This window comes from Acanthochromis polyacanthus, chromosome 13 (assembly GCF_021347895.1).
Source record: "Acanthochromis polyacanthus isolate Apoly-LR-REF ecotype Palm Island chromosome 13, KAUST_Apoly_ChrSc, whole genome shotgun sequence".
Lineage (NCBI taxonomy): Eukaryota > Metazoa > Chordata > Actinopteri > Pomacentridae > Acanthochromis > Acanthochromis polyacanthus.
Genome location: NC_067125.1, coordinates 15,713,406 through 15,727,688, shown reverse-complemented (window position 1 = coordinate 15,727,688; position 14,283 = coordinate 15,713,406). Strand labels below are relative to the sequence as shown.

Genomic DNA, 14,283 nt, shown 5'->3' with positions numbered 1-14,283 from the left:
GTATGTTAGTTGTGTTGCTGAATAAGAAGATTGATCTCACACTCTTGTTTGTGCAGTAAATATACTGTAAAACTTCTGGCAAAAGAGGTTAGTTTATAGAGTAGAAAAAAGGAAAAGACGAGAAACTAACCTGGTTATGTCCAAAGGTGAATGTAAATCTCAGGTTTTTGTACAGATTAATGGGAATTAAATAATGAACGTTAATTACTTCATTATTTTTGGGCAGGACCAGGTGGCAGGTTGTTTCCTGTGTTCGTGTACAGTTGACTGAAGCATGCACAAAAGAAAATGAGCATTTCTCTACACATATTGGATAAAAGGAAGGTACAACATCCATAGAAACCTTCATCTTTCTTCCATTGTCAGACTTTGTGTCGTTCTTTTACTGCAATTTGTTCCATCTGTCCTGCATATAATTTCAATAAATGACTGAAGAAGAATAAATCATCAAACATTATCACCACATAGAATGTGCTCCGTTTTTCAAACTGTACAGCTTTTCTAACATCAACTTTTATTCTGTACTGCTTTCATCATTTGCTACTGAATCTCACTGGACTTAAACATAAAATGTAGAATATCTCTTGTGGTCTAGTTTTTTTTTTTTTTTTCACGACACAGAAGTCTTTGTATGAAACTCTGAAATGCCACCAATGAGGAACCTACTGATTGAAAACAAGAGTCTTTGTTCAGTAAAGTGAATCATTTAAATATGTTTCATTCGTCAGTCAAAGGCTATTGCATAATTTCGTGGGTTTTGTTTGGCTGTGTACTGATTTCTAAATCCCTTCACGTGCAGTCATGCATCAGCACGGACTTTCTGTTCTCCTGCATCAGCATCTCTGAAAGAATATTGACGACGAATGGAGAAAGTTTTATTTCGTAATTCTGGATATAATATAATGACTGCATGGGTGTGTTTTCTCAGAATAGTAACAGTTATGCAAGTGCTATGATGCTACCGCTAGATCACAGACAACTGAAACTTTCATACAGTTTGGTTTGTATTTTCATGGTTTTGGCATTTACTTTGTAGTGACAAACTTATCGTCACCAAATTAACAGTTACCATGTGGGAATGCACTGACACTAATAACAGGAATGATGAAGAGAAAGACACAAGCAGTGAGATGAGTTGTGCAAAGTTTTAGGATAGCCAGAGTTATTTTAAGAAAAAAGAAAAAGAAAAAGTGACATTGTTATCCAAATTGTTCCCACAGCTTCACACGCACATGAAGCATTTTTGCAGTTACTGATGGAGTGAAAAACCTTTTCCTGTTGTCCAGTAACAAGCACAATTCTGGTTTTACCACAAGATAATGAGATTTCCTCAGCAATCATGGTTCCAACATTTATCTACCACTGCAAGGTCGCAACTTTGTATGGAATGCTGTATGTCTCAGACTGGGAATTTGTTGGCACACAATAAAAACACAGTAGAGGAGTATGTGTTTAATATACAGACCACCCAAATTCAATTTAATGAAGCAAACTGTTTGACATTGTGGTTACAAAAATGTTGCCAACAAATATACAGGACATACTGCATGTACATAGAGTACATATGTACTCTATGTACATGCAATATACATAGAGTACATATGGAATTATGAATACATAAAAATATTAAAGTATAATATTACTCACAGTATGATACATATATACAGAATGCTGCAGGGATATAAAAATAATAAACCTAGAATATAGATCAATTATATACACACACACACACACACACACACACACACACACACACACACACACACACACACACACACACACACACACACACACACACACACACACACACACACACATATATATAAGAATATGGTCTATCCTTTATCAAAGCATTTTGTTTCATGTCAAGCACTTGACCTATGTAAAGATGTAATCTATACATGTTGCTGACCAAGTTTAAAATTTAAAATGTGTGTCTGTCCTCTCTTTATGGCAGGTAACCACATGCTGTTACGAGTTCTGCCCTCCGTCTATCCCAGACAACCGGACACCATCCACCGTCACCTAGGCAACCTTACTGCCATGATGTCACAGCTGGAATCTCCAGAGCAACAACACCTTATCAGACTTATTCAAATAGTTGCTGAGCAACATCCACTCGTAAGTGTTTGTGCCTCGCAGCATAAAACTGCACCCAAAAAACACAACGTCCTGTGGGTGAATGAAACTATTTCATATGTGATACTTTTTTGTAACTGCATGAGCCAGAATAAATAGCAGTCCCACTTTTGCAACCTAAATGTAATGCAGTTACAACTTTTTGTTGGCACTAGCTTTGTGAGCCTTGGCGTTAAACACTGAAAACAAGCAGCCTTCCAGCCGTATTACAACCTATTGTTTAAATGATAGTGAGGTATTTACTGTCGGAGCTGTGGAATCATCCAAATAATGAACTTTCCAACTAAATGACACCTGAGATTTAACTTGGCTTTGCCTTCCAGTGAAGTACATGTGTGGCTTTTTATAACACTTCTGCCGAAGAGTCAAAATTAATCGTTTCATGCAGCTCTATCCCATAATGAGCTCAAATCGAAATGTGGAAAAATTACTGGAACATAGATAGAACTGAGGAACTGAATAGTGCATGTGGAGTACAAATTTCTCAGCAGGAATTCCCTTAATCCTGCATATTTTGGAGCAGAGCTGCTGATGTTCAACCTGAGGGGGTAAAGTACCACATACCAGCAAACCGAGCACTCAGTGGTAGAACATGGATCATCTCACTCAGTGGAGCAACAAAACCAGCCATCTGGAGTTATTCTAATCTGCACCCCCCACACAGATGCTACAAAATATTTGTGCTCTGATTGTAGCTGCATTCATCACACGAGTTACCAAATGCTCTGTGTTCACTTACTGGAAGTGAAGCAGCTTTGAAAAGATCTAAAATACAGTGGAATTCTTTTATTACTTAGTTTGCTTGTCATTTGTAGCACATTGTCTTCCTGAGACACTGATGCTGTTTGATGTTAACATCATTATTCAGGGCTGGTAGCTGGAAATGGTTTCCATTGTTAGTCCACTGCAGTCTATTGATACCAGCAGATAATGAGGAGGAACTGTTCATTCGCTCAGTGTGTCCAGACAGTCCTACAGTCAAGCTTTTGTTTATTATCAGTCACCAGTCTCTTCATCTCATGCCAAGGTCACTACTCTCACCTCCAGCCTTCATTAAAGGCATCAGACCTCTTTCTGGAATAGTTTGTTAATGAAAACAGACGGTGCTTTATCTTTTGTTTTATTCTCCATCTCTCTCTCTGACTTGCTGTCTTTATTTCCTCCCATCTGTACAGATGTTGAGCCCTCAGGTGCCTACGTTGGTCAGTTACCTAGGTGACCAGTCCCTGACTGAGGCTCTACTGGGTGCTCTTGTGGACGTGTCACAGGCCAGTCCTTCCTCATTGGTCAGCTTTTTGCCTGCACTCAGGATTGTGGGACAGCAGTGTCCTGCTTTCTTGGGTCATGTGGCCAAAATCCACAGTGCTGTGGGCATCATCAGTGAGGTAAAAAACACACTCACACAGAAAGGTTCATTTACATTTATTTGCTGGAGTGGTTTGGCATTGAAACAGAAGAGGGAAGCGTGACTTTCAGATGTGCCTCAGGTGTGTTTAGACTGAATGGTAAGCCATTTTATAGGGGGCGTGAGTGAAAAAACAGTCTGTGGAAAGGTGGGCATGAATGTTCGCAGGCCTCTTATTCAAGCATGACTGTGACTCAGAGGGTAGGATGTGTGTTTTGTTATGGAAGTGTCCTTGGGCAACATACTGAACCCCAAAACTGATCCTTAGATACTTAGACCATCCCATAATATATACGTGTCCATATGTCAATGAAACAAGAGACAACATGGCAACGCATTCTGAATAACAGCACCCCATAAATGTAGATTTTTACCTTTTATTGGGGCATATTAACTCAATTAATGCCACCAGGAAGGTGAAGAAACAATAGGAACAGCAGAATCTAGAGGGAAATAACAGAAACAAATGGAGATCTTCAGACCTAGTTCTATAACTAAATGACTTTGGGTGCATCTGACATTAATGGAGATGCAGCAGGGCTCCTAGAACTTCTAGAAGTGATTGTTTTCTGCCATTAAGTGATTCTATAGTGAGTCTAATTTCATCTTCACCTGTTTTTACCTGGATCAGCATCCACATACACATAGCTTTATGTCTGTCAGTGATAATACCAAAGGAATATTATGATAAGAATAAAGAAGCATACTGATTATTGGCAACATTATGTTGTTTCTTATGTTTATATGTGTTTGACAAAGCTACTTGTTTAGTTTTCAAATGTTTTGAAACTTGAATGTAATTAACATGATTTAGAGGTAACACCAGAAAAAGCATGAAAAATAGTGCTATGATGAACAGATTCTACTGGGACACAGCTGGAAAAAGTAGTAAACAGTAGTAAGTGATTACGAAATGTTGTTCCTTGTGTTTGCTTTATGAATCAGAACGGCGCTCGTACCCTCAAACTCCAGCACCCAGCCTGCAGTGGTGAACGCAACATCTGCTTTGCCACTTGACGAAAGATTTCTACAAATATAGATAACATAATAAATGTAGGTAACAGAATTGTTACAGCAATATTTTAGCCATTTATTTTAAAACCATGAGATAGAAAATAAACACCTTCCCCACTGTATAGAGGATTTAGGAATATTTTTAGACACTAAAGCTTATAGTAGTCAGTGCTAAGCTTGAGAGAGCTTTGGTTGGAGTCTTCGCTGCTGGTAACATTTTTGTCATCTCCGTCCTTTGTGTTCACTGCTGTGTTGCTGGCAGTTATGTTTTTAGTCCTCTGAAACCATTTTTCGAATGCCCATGTGATGATATTTGAACCATAAGCATTGTACAATAATAAAAAGACCAGTTTATCATTAAAATTTTAACTGAAGGTGTATTATGGGAATACAATGCATGCTTTTGTGCTGAACCGGGCCTGGAGGTCCTTGAAATAATTTCAATCTCTGAGCTGTTAACACTAAAGGTCACGAATGTGGATGAATACTGCTAGCTTTTTACAACAAATGGGTGTATTGTCGGTGCACTGGCTGTTTGTAACCAAATCAGGCAACAAGAACTCTCACAACAAACAAAATTACATAGAAATAAAGCTACTGATGTTATCCACGCACACTGAAACAGGCAGGAGTGATTATTTTAATGAGTAGGGATGAATGGGCTGCGCACTCATATGACTTGTTCTCTGTTGTTCTGCCAAGTATAAAACACAGACTCTCACACCAGACAGGCAGATCCGGAGGTTTTGACCGCTATTTAACACCTACATCAGTGTTCAGTGGATGCGTCTGTCCTAAACAAACACATGCCAACTCTGCTTTCAGCTCAGAGGGAGTCAGAAACTGCTGTCCTGGTGCGAGAGAAAAATACCTCCTTTGAAGGAAAACTGAAGGAGCATTTTAAGCTGCAGCCTAATGGCGCAAACGTAATGCAATTTAAGGGAACATTAACCTCAGGGAAGGTGCTTGGTTCAACGTGTGGTGAAAAAGGGAGAATCAGCTGTGTTCTTCAACAAGTGGAGCAATATTAGATTATCACATGTGTGACAGATATTTTTATGTTATTTGTGTCTGTATTCAATTTTATTCGCACCGATTTGATGAAAAAGCTTTTTGTGGCTCAGAGTACCACTAATCTAGAGCAACTTCTGCTACATCTTGTTAGTTCACATTTTGTAGGAGGTTTAGAGAACAAAAAATTGTTTTGAATGAGACTAAATTCGTCCCATGTGCCTCATTTTGGACAGTCCTTTGGTTAAACACTCGGCTGCCCATACCACTAATAGCACTACTCCTGATGTAAAAAGTGGTGTTTCAGCCGTTACTTGACTGTGATTGGAGGCCACTTCCAAAACACTTGAGCTGGTGATTGTAGGTTAATTAGACGATCAAATGGAGCAAACTGCAAGGTGGCATCGCAGCTGACTGATGGGCTACAGAGGGAGGTGTGGTGAAGGTGGTGGAGTCTCAGACATGCAAACCGCGAAGGATCTGTTACTGAGTGCAGATTCTGAGCTGTACTAGCCACATGGCTCAAACAGTGTGGTCTGTTTGTGAGTAGATCCAACACTTTGATCCACACTATGACATTTCAACAGCCACTGGATAGATTTCCATGAAATTCAGTTCAGACATTCATGGTATGTAGATGATGTATTTGTACCATTTTTGGTCATAGTTTGACTTTTCCAGTCGTCCTGTAATGAAGTTCACACTTAGGGCCTTGGCAAATGCAGCGCTCGATTTAGACGGTCACCAGGTCGCCATTTGCGACTAAAAACGTCGCAAATGGCGACCTGGCGACCGTCTAAATCGAGCGCTCGATCGAGTTGAACCTATCATGTTTTCTTCATGGAGGCAGCCACTTTGTATGATGTCATCAACCTCCCATGATTCCCGGCGCTCGCGGCGACCTGGCGACCGTCTAAATCGAGCGCTGCAAATGCTGGATGGATTTCCATTAAACTTTGTACAGACTTTTGTTTATTCCTCAGGATAAACTGCAATAACTTTGGTATCCGTAAATATTTACCTAAAGTAAATCACCAGGTTTTAACTTTTAATTTGTCTGATACTTTGGTTTACGACCAAATGCCTTCAAAACTAAAGTCATTCCATCTCAGTTTTACTGTAGTTTCGAATTAGAGTTGACTGTTCAATATGAATATTTGACTTTTTTCTATAAAGACTATCTGGCAATCAAAAAATGAACTGGCATGAGTTTCAGTCATAATTTTGACCACTTTAACATCGTCAAATGCAACAGAGACATGAGAAGATATTTCTGAGTATTTATAAGTTGATAAAAAAACAGCTGTTTATGGTGCAAGATGTGACCTGTGGCCTATTTGAATAGTTGACATATGATGTTGGGCTACCATATGTTGGAATAAGGAGACAGGCAGCTCACATGTATGTCTATTTATATCCTGCTCTTATAGGTTGCTTTCTTTTATTTCACAGACATTAAAAATAGAATGAAACAAAGGTTAACACGCTAAAGTAAGATAGTAAAATGATTCTTGCTTAACATCAACATCTTAGCATCTTAAATAAAAGCACAGAATTGTTCTGTTCTTGTTATCGTTCTTTTCCATTTGAAAGTTGTTCAGAGGAAATCCTTAAAGTCAGGATATTATCAACATGTGTTTCTCAGATGTAGTTGATCATACTAGAGGGCAACACTGATCATACAAAAGATGAAGTCACATGTTAAAGTCTGCACTGGATGTTCAGAGGCATGAAAGTGACAACAAGACAGCTGAGGGCTCCCACTTTTTCTTTTCCTCTGGGTCCATTTATGGTGGTTCAACAACAATTTGGGGAAATTAGCAAAAAGGCAAAACACATCATGACGGTCTGAAGATGAAGTGTTCCCTTACCACACATGCATTAATCAGACACACGCGCACACACAGACACATAAAAACACACACACAGATATCGTGGGGCTGGAACATTTTCTATTACTCCAAGGCAGAGTTTCCTCCAAAAGCTCCCTTCCTCCTCAATCTTCTTGTCAAAAAACCTGCCAGCCCAGCTTCAGCGCACGCGCACACACACACACACACAGTTTGTCAAAGCCCAGTGTCCTGTCTTTCTTCACATTGGAACCATTTGGAAAATAACCCGTGTTTTCTGGGAAATGCCCCTGCAGAGGCCTCCTGGTGATGGCAGTGGAGAGTGCCTCCTATGGGTTCGTGTTTGTGCCCTACGGACACACACACACACACACACACACACACACACACACACACACACACACACACACACACACACACACACACACACGATGCATTTGTACTGGATTGCACCATTCTTTCTTTGGCTTCCTTTACCTCCTGATGGGAGTTAGTCTATATTGTATTTCTGGACTTATTATATAAACAGAAACTGCTCTAGACTTTAAAATTCCATTCAGTTCCAAACAGTTGTGTAGTAAAAATGCCCTCTGATAATATGACAATATTATTTTTATTTGCTGTTGGCATCAATTCAACTCTGTAGCAAATTTTAAAGCTGCAGAGAGTGATCATCTTAAATGGTTTGGAGGGAATGTTAAAGTCTTTCTTGTACTTTTTTTCTTGTTTCAAAATTAAACAATAGCAGGTCTGGGATCACTAGATAGAGCTGGATGATGAACAAGTTTGAAAAGGTAGAAAGAGGAACATCAAATAATTTTATAGTTGTGCCTCTTTTAAAAAAAAATGGCTTGAGTACATTTCTACTAAAAATCCTAAAAATATGATAGTAGTAAAGCAACTGACAGGATAACATAGGGCTTACAATCTACAGTTAGAATGACTGATATACTCAGATGTGTTTTTGTTAGTTTTCTCCTGTTTGTCCATTAAAACTGGCCATTAAATAGATCAACATGCACGCTAATATCAGGGAGAATCACTTCTGAAACCCGCCACAGTTGCTCCATTTGGGTAGAAATATAAATATTTCCTCCCATAATGTGCAGTATATTCTGACTGTCACAAATCATTACTGCTATCTGGGACAGAAAACACACACTAGTTTAGACAAACAAACACAGAGCTGCTTTGCCAGACTGCAGCTCCAAAGGAAGCAGAGGGATCAGCATCCTGATGGAGAATCAGGAGAAACTAAGTGACTGAGCAAACAAGAATGGGCACTTAGAGAAACAAAAGCAGTGGGCTGACAGCCACTGCACCAGCCATGGGAACACTGGGGCTTTCTGACTGATGGCAAAGCAACTGACATACAGATGAAGAAAGAAAGAAAAGAAGAAAAAAATGTTAGCAAAGAAAACATTTTGATTGTCCCTGGACTGATGCAGTGTTTTCTTACAATCAATTTTTCAGGATTTTAACTCTAACTTGCAAACAAACATTTATTAAAGCGATGTTTAATAAATTAAAGTAAGTAACTGAAATGGGAAAATAGTGAAGGTCTAGTACCAAGACGTTGCCTTAACAAATTTATGTTTGCAAGTTAGACAGTGTGAGGGATTCCAGTTTTTGTACCTGTTGGATGCGTTCTTTCCTCTCCAACGCATCTGCCTCTTGAATTAGATGTGCGAATAGTTCCCATGTTTTTAAATCACCCACTACAGGTCTGATATGGTTTTCTCATATCAGAACCAATATACATGTACAGTAAAAGTTTAAAAAAATGGTGTCAAAATTTAAGATAACACAAAAAACTTTGTTATAATACCTTAATTTCTTTAGGTTTTTTTCCATATTTGAAAAAAAACAAAAAACAAAGAGCTTTTCAGTTTTTCTCCTTCGGTGTTTAATGGTCTTTACTCATGGCATATTACCATTCAGATGTGTTGCATTTCTCAAGATCACTGAATGTAGATAGAGAGAGATGACTGCATCAGTGCCAAATAGCACATTTTAAAATGCATTTACTTTATTGAAAGTTGGGTAAAAACAAAATGACAAATACAATTGGAAAAATGTTGAATATCCATCCATCCATTCTCTATACACCGCTTTATCCTCACTAGGGTCGCGGGGGGTGCTGGAGCCTATCCCAGCTGACTCGGGCGAAGGCAGGGGACACCCTGGACAGGTCACCAGTCTGTCACAGGGCTGCATATACAGACAAACAATCCCTCTCGCATTTATACCTAGGGGCAATTTAGAGTCATCAATTAACTTCAGCATGTTTTTGGACTGTGGGAGGAAGCCAGAGTGCCTGGAGAAAACCCACGCATGCACAGGGAGAACATGCAAACTCCATACAGAAAGATCCCACACTCAGGCAGGGATTTGAACCAGGGATCTTCTTGCTGCAAGGCAAAAGTGCTAACCACTCTCCCACTGTGCAGCCCCATGTTGAATATCGAATTTGATAAATTACCAGAATTTAAATTAATGGGCCATGGGTGTGCCTTTTATTACAGTTACTGTTTATGCGTGTGTTTGTTTGTGTCTGTGCACACATGAGGCAGTAAGAGTTGATTTCTATCATCTTCAGATCTGCACTCTGGATGATTATCTGCTCCCCTGCCATGATTTTTGAAAAACATGAAAACAAACAATTAATAAAACAGTCAACATTTGGTTCTATTTTCAGATCTTCCTGTTATTGTCCGTTTTGGCACTGGTTTACATATGATTTTAGTTATTAGTTAAACTCCTGAGGTTTTCAGGCCGAGTGCTTTTTGTAAACAATTAAACACTGCCTGTATCATTTGATGATTAAAGAGAGCCTCAGATGCCCTGGCAGGCTTTGAATAATATTACGGTAAAATGTCACACTTGTAAACTGTAAACGACATGAGTTCTGCTTGTGCTGTAATAATTAGACGGAGTAGCAGTAAGTCCCTAAAAAGGAAAATCATCTCAGCACTAAAAGCCTGAGCTGTGGTACAAAAGAAGCACACATCCTTGTAAAATCCGGACATGTTCCTGAGTCATTTCTGTGCTGGCCTGCAGAAACTCTTAAATTCCTGCTTGGCATGTTGTTACAGTAAAAAGTCAGGTTCTACCTTTTCTGGTAGTTTTAGAATCCACAAATAAATTTAGTATCCTACAGAGAGCTCGTGAAACATGTCTGAACTATGCAGTAACTGCATTCTTTTCTCCTCATTACAAAGTGTTTGAGAGCTGTAAGCACAGGTTGGCTCTGTCCGTCCTTCTGTCCCTCCATCAATCAGTCTGTCAGTTTGTCAGAGGACGAAAGTGAAATCTTTAATGTTTTCATTTTTTAGTCCAACCAAAATTAGTTTTTACAAGCTCAGAGACTTCAGTTTTGAAGCAAATCCAGTTTTTTGTCAATAGATGTGGATATTTGGCTTTGGTGCTTCCTTGAAACACTACAGGAGAGCTGAGTCATGTCACCTCTGTTTATTTATTATCACAGAAGTTTCTGTGGTCAATAACAAGTAAAAATGTGCACTTTTTTGTTAATTGATAAGCTCCAGAAAAGGGTACAAATAAAACCTTATAGTTTAAATGAAGGATTCCTTTTAAAAAAACAGTTGTCTGTGTTTTGCTTATTTTTCGTAAATCATGATTTTTTTAAATTATGCAATCTAAGAACATCAAACTAACTATTGTTGGGTCGTTTCAAAAGATATCTGTTTCATTTACTTTTCCTTGTGTCTTTTGTTGTGCAGTAAAAGAAATATTAATCAATCCAGTGTTGGATTAATCGTTTTCAGAATGTCTTCAATCGGTTTTTACAAATGAACTCCTCAAATAGTCATTACATGAAGGTATATGTTGCATTTATGACTTTATGTTGATTATAATTGCAGAAACTTGTACATGCAAAAGAGAAACCTCAACCATCCTCTGAGAATATGAGTATGCAGAGCACAAGTCATACAGTATTCTCGCTGAAGTACAATTTTATGTCAGTGGTGAGCAGATTGTATATGTCCTGGATTTGGTGTAAACAAAAAGCAGGCCGGGGATGACGAAATGCTGGTGTTATGACAAAGGCCAAAGGGAGACATTACATTTGGGAGAAGAAGTTTATATTTTCTAAGTTTGCAGAGAGCCAACTGCATGTGTTTGTATTTATTATTGTTTGTCGAGATTTAGAAACAGAAGAAGTTGCACCAAACTGCCTGGAAGTGCAAAACTAATGTGTATTGAATTATGTAAAACTCACTATTTCTTCACCGAAATACATGCAGCTGAACAACACTAATCCCAATGCAAAGAGAGACCCACAACATGAGAAATAACTATTTCAACTTGAAATGTACAGTAAAACAACTGCCTCCCAATCTGATTATTTGTTAATTTTCCTTTTCCTTTGTTTAGTTTTATGAGAGGACCAGGATAACCACAAACTGTAATGTCAACATTCATCCACTCTGACTTTCTCTCTGTTGTCTCTTTCCTCCAGACTCATGCTCACAGCTCATTGGTCTACCTGGTGTCCCTTCTGGGCAGCATGGACCACAGCTTTCACCACACCCTGCTGCTGGAGATCAGAGCTCTGACCGACCGTTACCCCGCTTTACTGGGAGGCTGCGGTAAAGACATTTACAGGATGAGCAACTCTTTCACCGCTATAGCCAGACTGCTGGGAAGACGACTGGAGGAGAAAACATCTACACACTGCAGGTTTGGAGATACATGGTCAAAATGTCACACACAGGGGCACCCAGATCGCTCAAAAGGTTGAGTGGATGAACAGGGGTTATAGTCCCCAAAGCAGCGGCCTGAGTACGATTCCCGCTCATGAGACTTTGCTGCAGGTCTACCCCCAATTTTGTCAAATAAACCCAAAAATGGCCCTAAAAAACTCCCACGCACTGTCTGAACTTGCAAAAATGCCCTTTTGCAAGGTTTCCTTGCTGGACCATCATCAGGCAAATGGTTTGTTACAAGCGAAGCCATTTTAACTGTAATCCTGCAAACCAATCACATTCCTCGTGGGCTATAGTAAAGCACGAGTCTGGAAACATCATTCTACTGATTGATGATTTTCAATAACACAGAGACTGTTAGAAAAGTAAAACATTTCATATAACACCCGTAAATTTGTCCTCAAATTAGGTTAACATGAGATGGACAAGTTACTGTAACATGAATGCCTACAGCCCCCTCTGAGGGCCAAACTGCATTCCTTAAAATATACAGTATATGCCAAAAAATCTTGCAGGGGTCACATGTGGATGAACCTGCAGGGATACTTTTACATAGCAAGTGAAAAAAGAGCATTGATGAATGACAAGAATCCCTCATGACAAATATAACAAGGCAGCGCACAATACATGCTAAAGGTAATCATCAAATGCACGTCTACACTGTCAGACCTGTATACATACAATTAAGTGAGTCACTTCCAGCCTGAAAATGGCTCAGGCGTAACTCTTGACCATTGCGTATTAGACAGACAGACAGACAGACAGACAGACAGACAGACGCTTTATTAATCCCGAGGGAAAAGGCAACCTAAAGAAAAGGAAATTAAATAGAAAAAGAAATGGACACGGATTTAGCTTTCAGTTAAAAGTCTGCTTTGACATTGTCTCCTTACTTTCTTTATCCTCAGTGTACAACTTCTCTATTTTTCTCTCATGTGGTCTTCAAATGATTTCCTCTCGCCTCACTATTATTTATTGACCCTATGTTACTGAAATGTTTTTCTTTGCTTCTTTATATCCAGTTCTTTCCTCCAGTGACTTCTTTCATAAGCACTGTGTTTACAATAAGTGAAAGTCATGGAAAGTGCTTCAGAAAGCTGTGTACATGCACAGCTTTTGAGGACAGCATGTGTTTGTGTCAGTATGTGCGTGTTTGCATGTGCATAAATTGACTGGGATTCATCTGGCTAGAGTGTGGGAATGGCACACACAGCTCTCGCTCTTAAATAAGAACATTGTGTGCAGGAGTGGAGGCTTCCAAAGGCTTTGCTTGGGGTCTTCTGGAAAGAAAGATAGAGGGAGTGAGGGATTGAAAGAGGCAGGGTGGTTTATTAGTGAAGGGGCGGGGGGGTTGAAACTGAAGAAAAACAATGGGGTAGTTGGAAGTCCTCTTTCAGCCAGCAAGTGGACGGTGATTTGTTGAAAAAGAAATCAGGACAACTTGATTGAGGACGAGCTGAGAGATACAGAAATAGAGCCAGTCATTGTGAGAAATTACACAAAAGTAACCAGAAGGACTGAAGGGGAGAAGTGTAGCTGCTGAAAATCCTTCCAAGTGTGTCTGTTTAGTTTCATCTCACAGCTGCAAATCAGCTGTTCACTCTGTATTTGTTGCAGGGTGGATGAGGCGTGTCCGTCTCCCCGGGCAGCCCTTCCAGGTGGAGGAGCGTCAGAGCAGCGGCTGAAGGTGAAGATCCAGGCCTTCGAGGAGAAAATGGGGGAGGAGGAGGAGGAGGAGGAGGAGGTGGAGGAGGAGGAGGTGGAGGAGGACTCTCCCGCCCCCCAGCGGCGCTACAGCCTGAGCCAAGCCGTCAGGGAGGAGAGACGTGAGATGAGATTCAACAGGTCAGTTGGTGTGTAACAATAACACGACTCTGCTAAATCTCTCCTCAAATCTGACTGGATCGGAAGACTTAGTTTTTATGAAGAGTAGTCCGTTATCGCTGTCACAGTGAAGCCTGGTGGATTTAAAAGATGCCTGGAGCCAAAAGACATTAATCTTTGTCTGCTTATTGAAGAAATTCAGCACTATCAAACATTCAAGACATGTTATTTAAAAGATTTTTTTTCTTTAGAAAGCGAGCAGACAACTTGAACAGTCTTTTTCATATACTTGTACTCATGCTTGTATTTT

General features: G+C 39.6%; 1 protein-coding gene across 1 annotated transcript in view; it reads left to right on the top strand.

Annotated features, from left to right (window-relative positions):
• veph1 (ventricular zone expressed PH domain-containing 1) overlaps nucleotides 1-14,283 on the top strand; it is a 105,145-nt gene that overhangs the window by 44,685 nt on the left and 46,177 nt on the right. Inside the window, exons 5-8 of the mRNA XM_051957852.1 lie at nucleotides 1,958-2,121; nucleotides 3,315-3,524; nucleotides 11,903-12,123; nucleotides 13,767-13,994. Of these exons, the coding sequence (XP_051813812.1) occupies nucleotides 1,958-2,121; nucleotides 3,315-3,524; nucleotides 11,903-12,123; nucleotides 13,767-13,994 (823 nt within the window). The remainder of the gene's footprint in view (nucleotides 1-1,957; nucleotides 2,122-3,314; nucleotides 3,525-11,902; nucleotides 12,124-13,766; nucleotides 13,995-14,283) is intronic.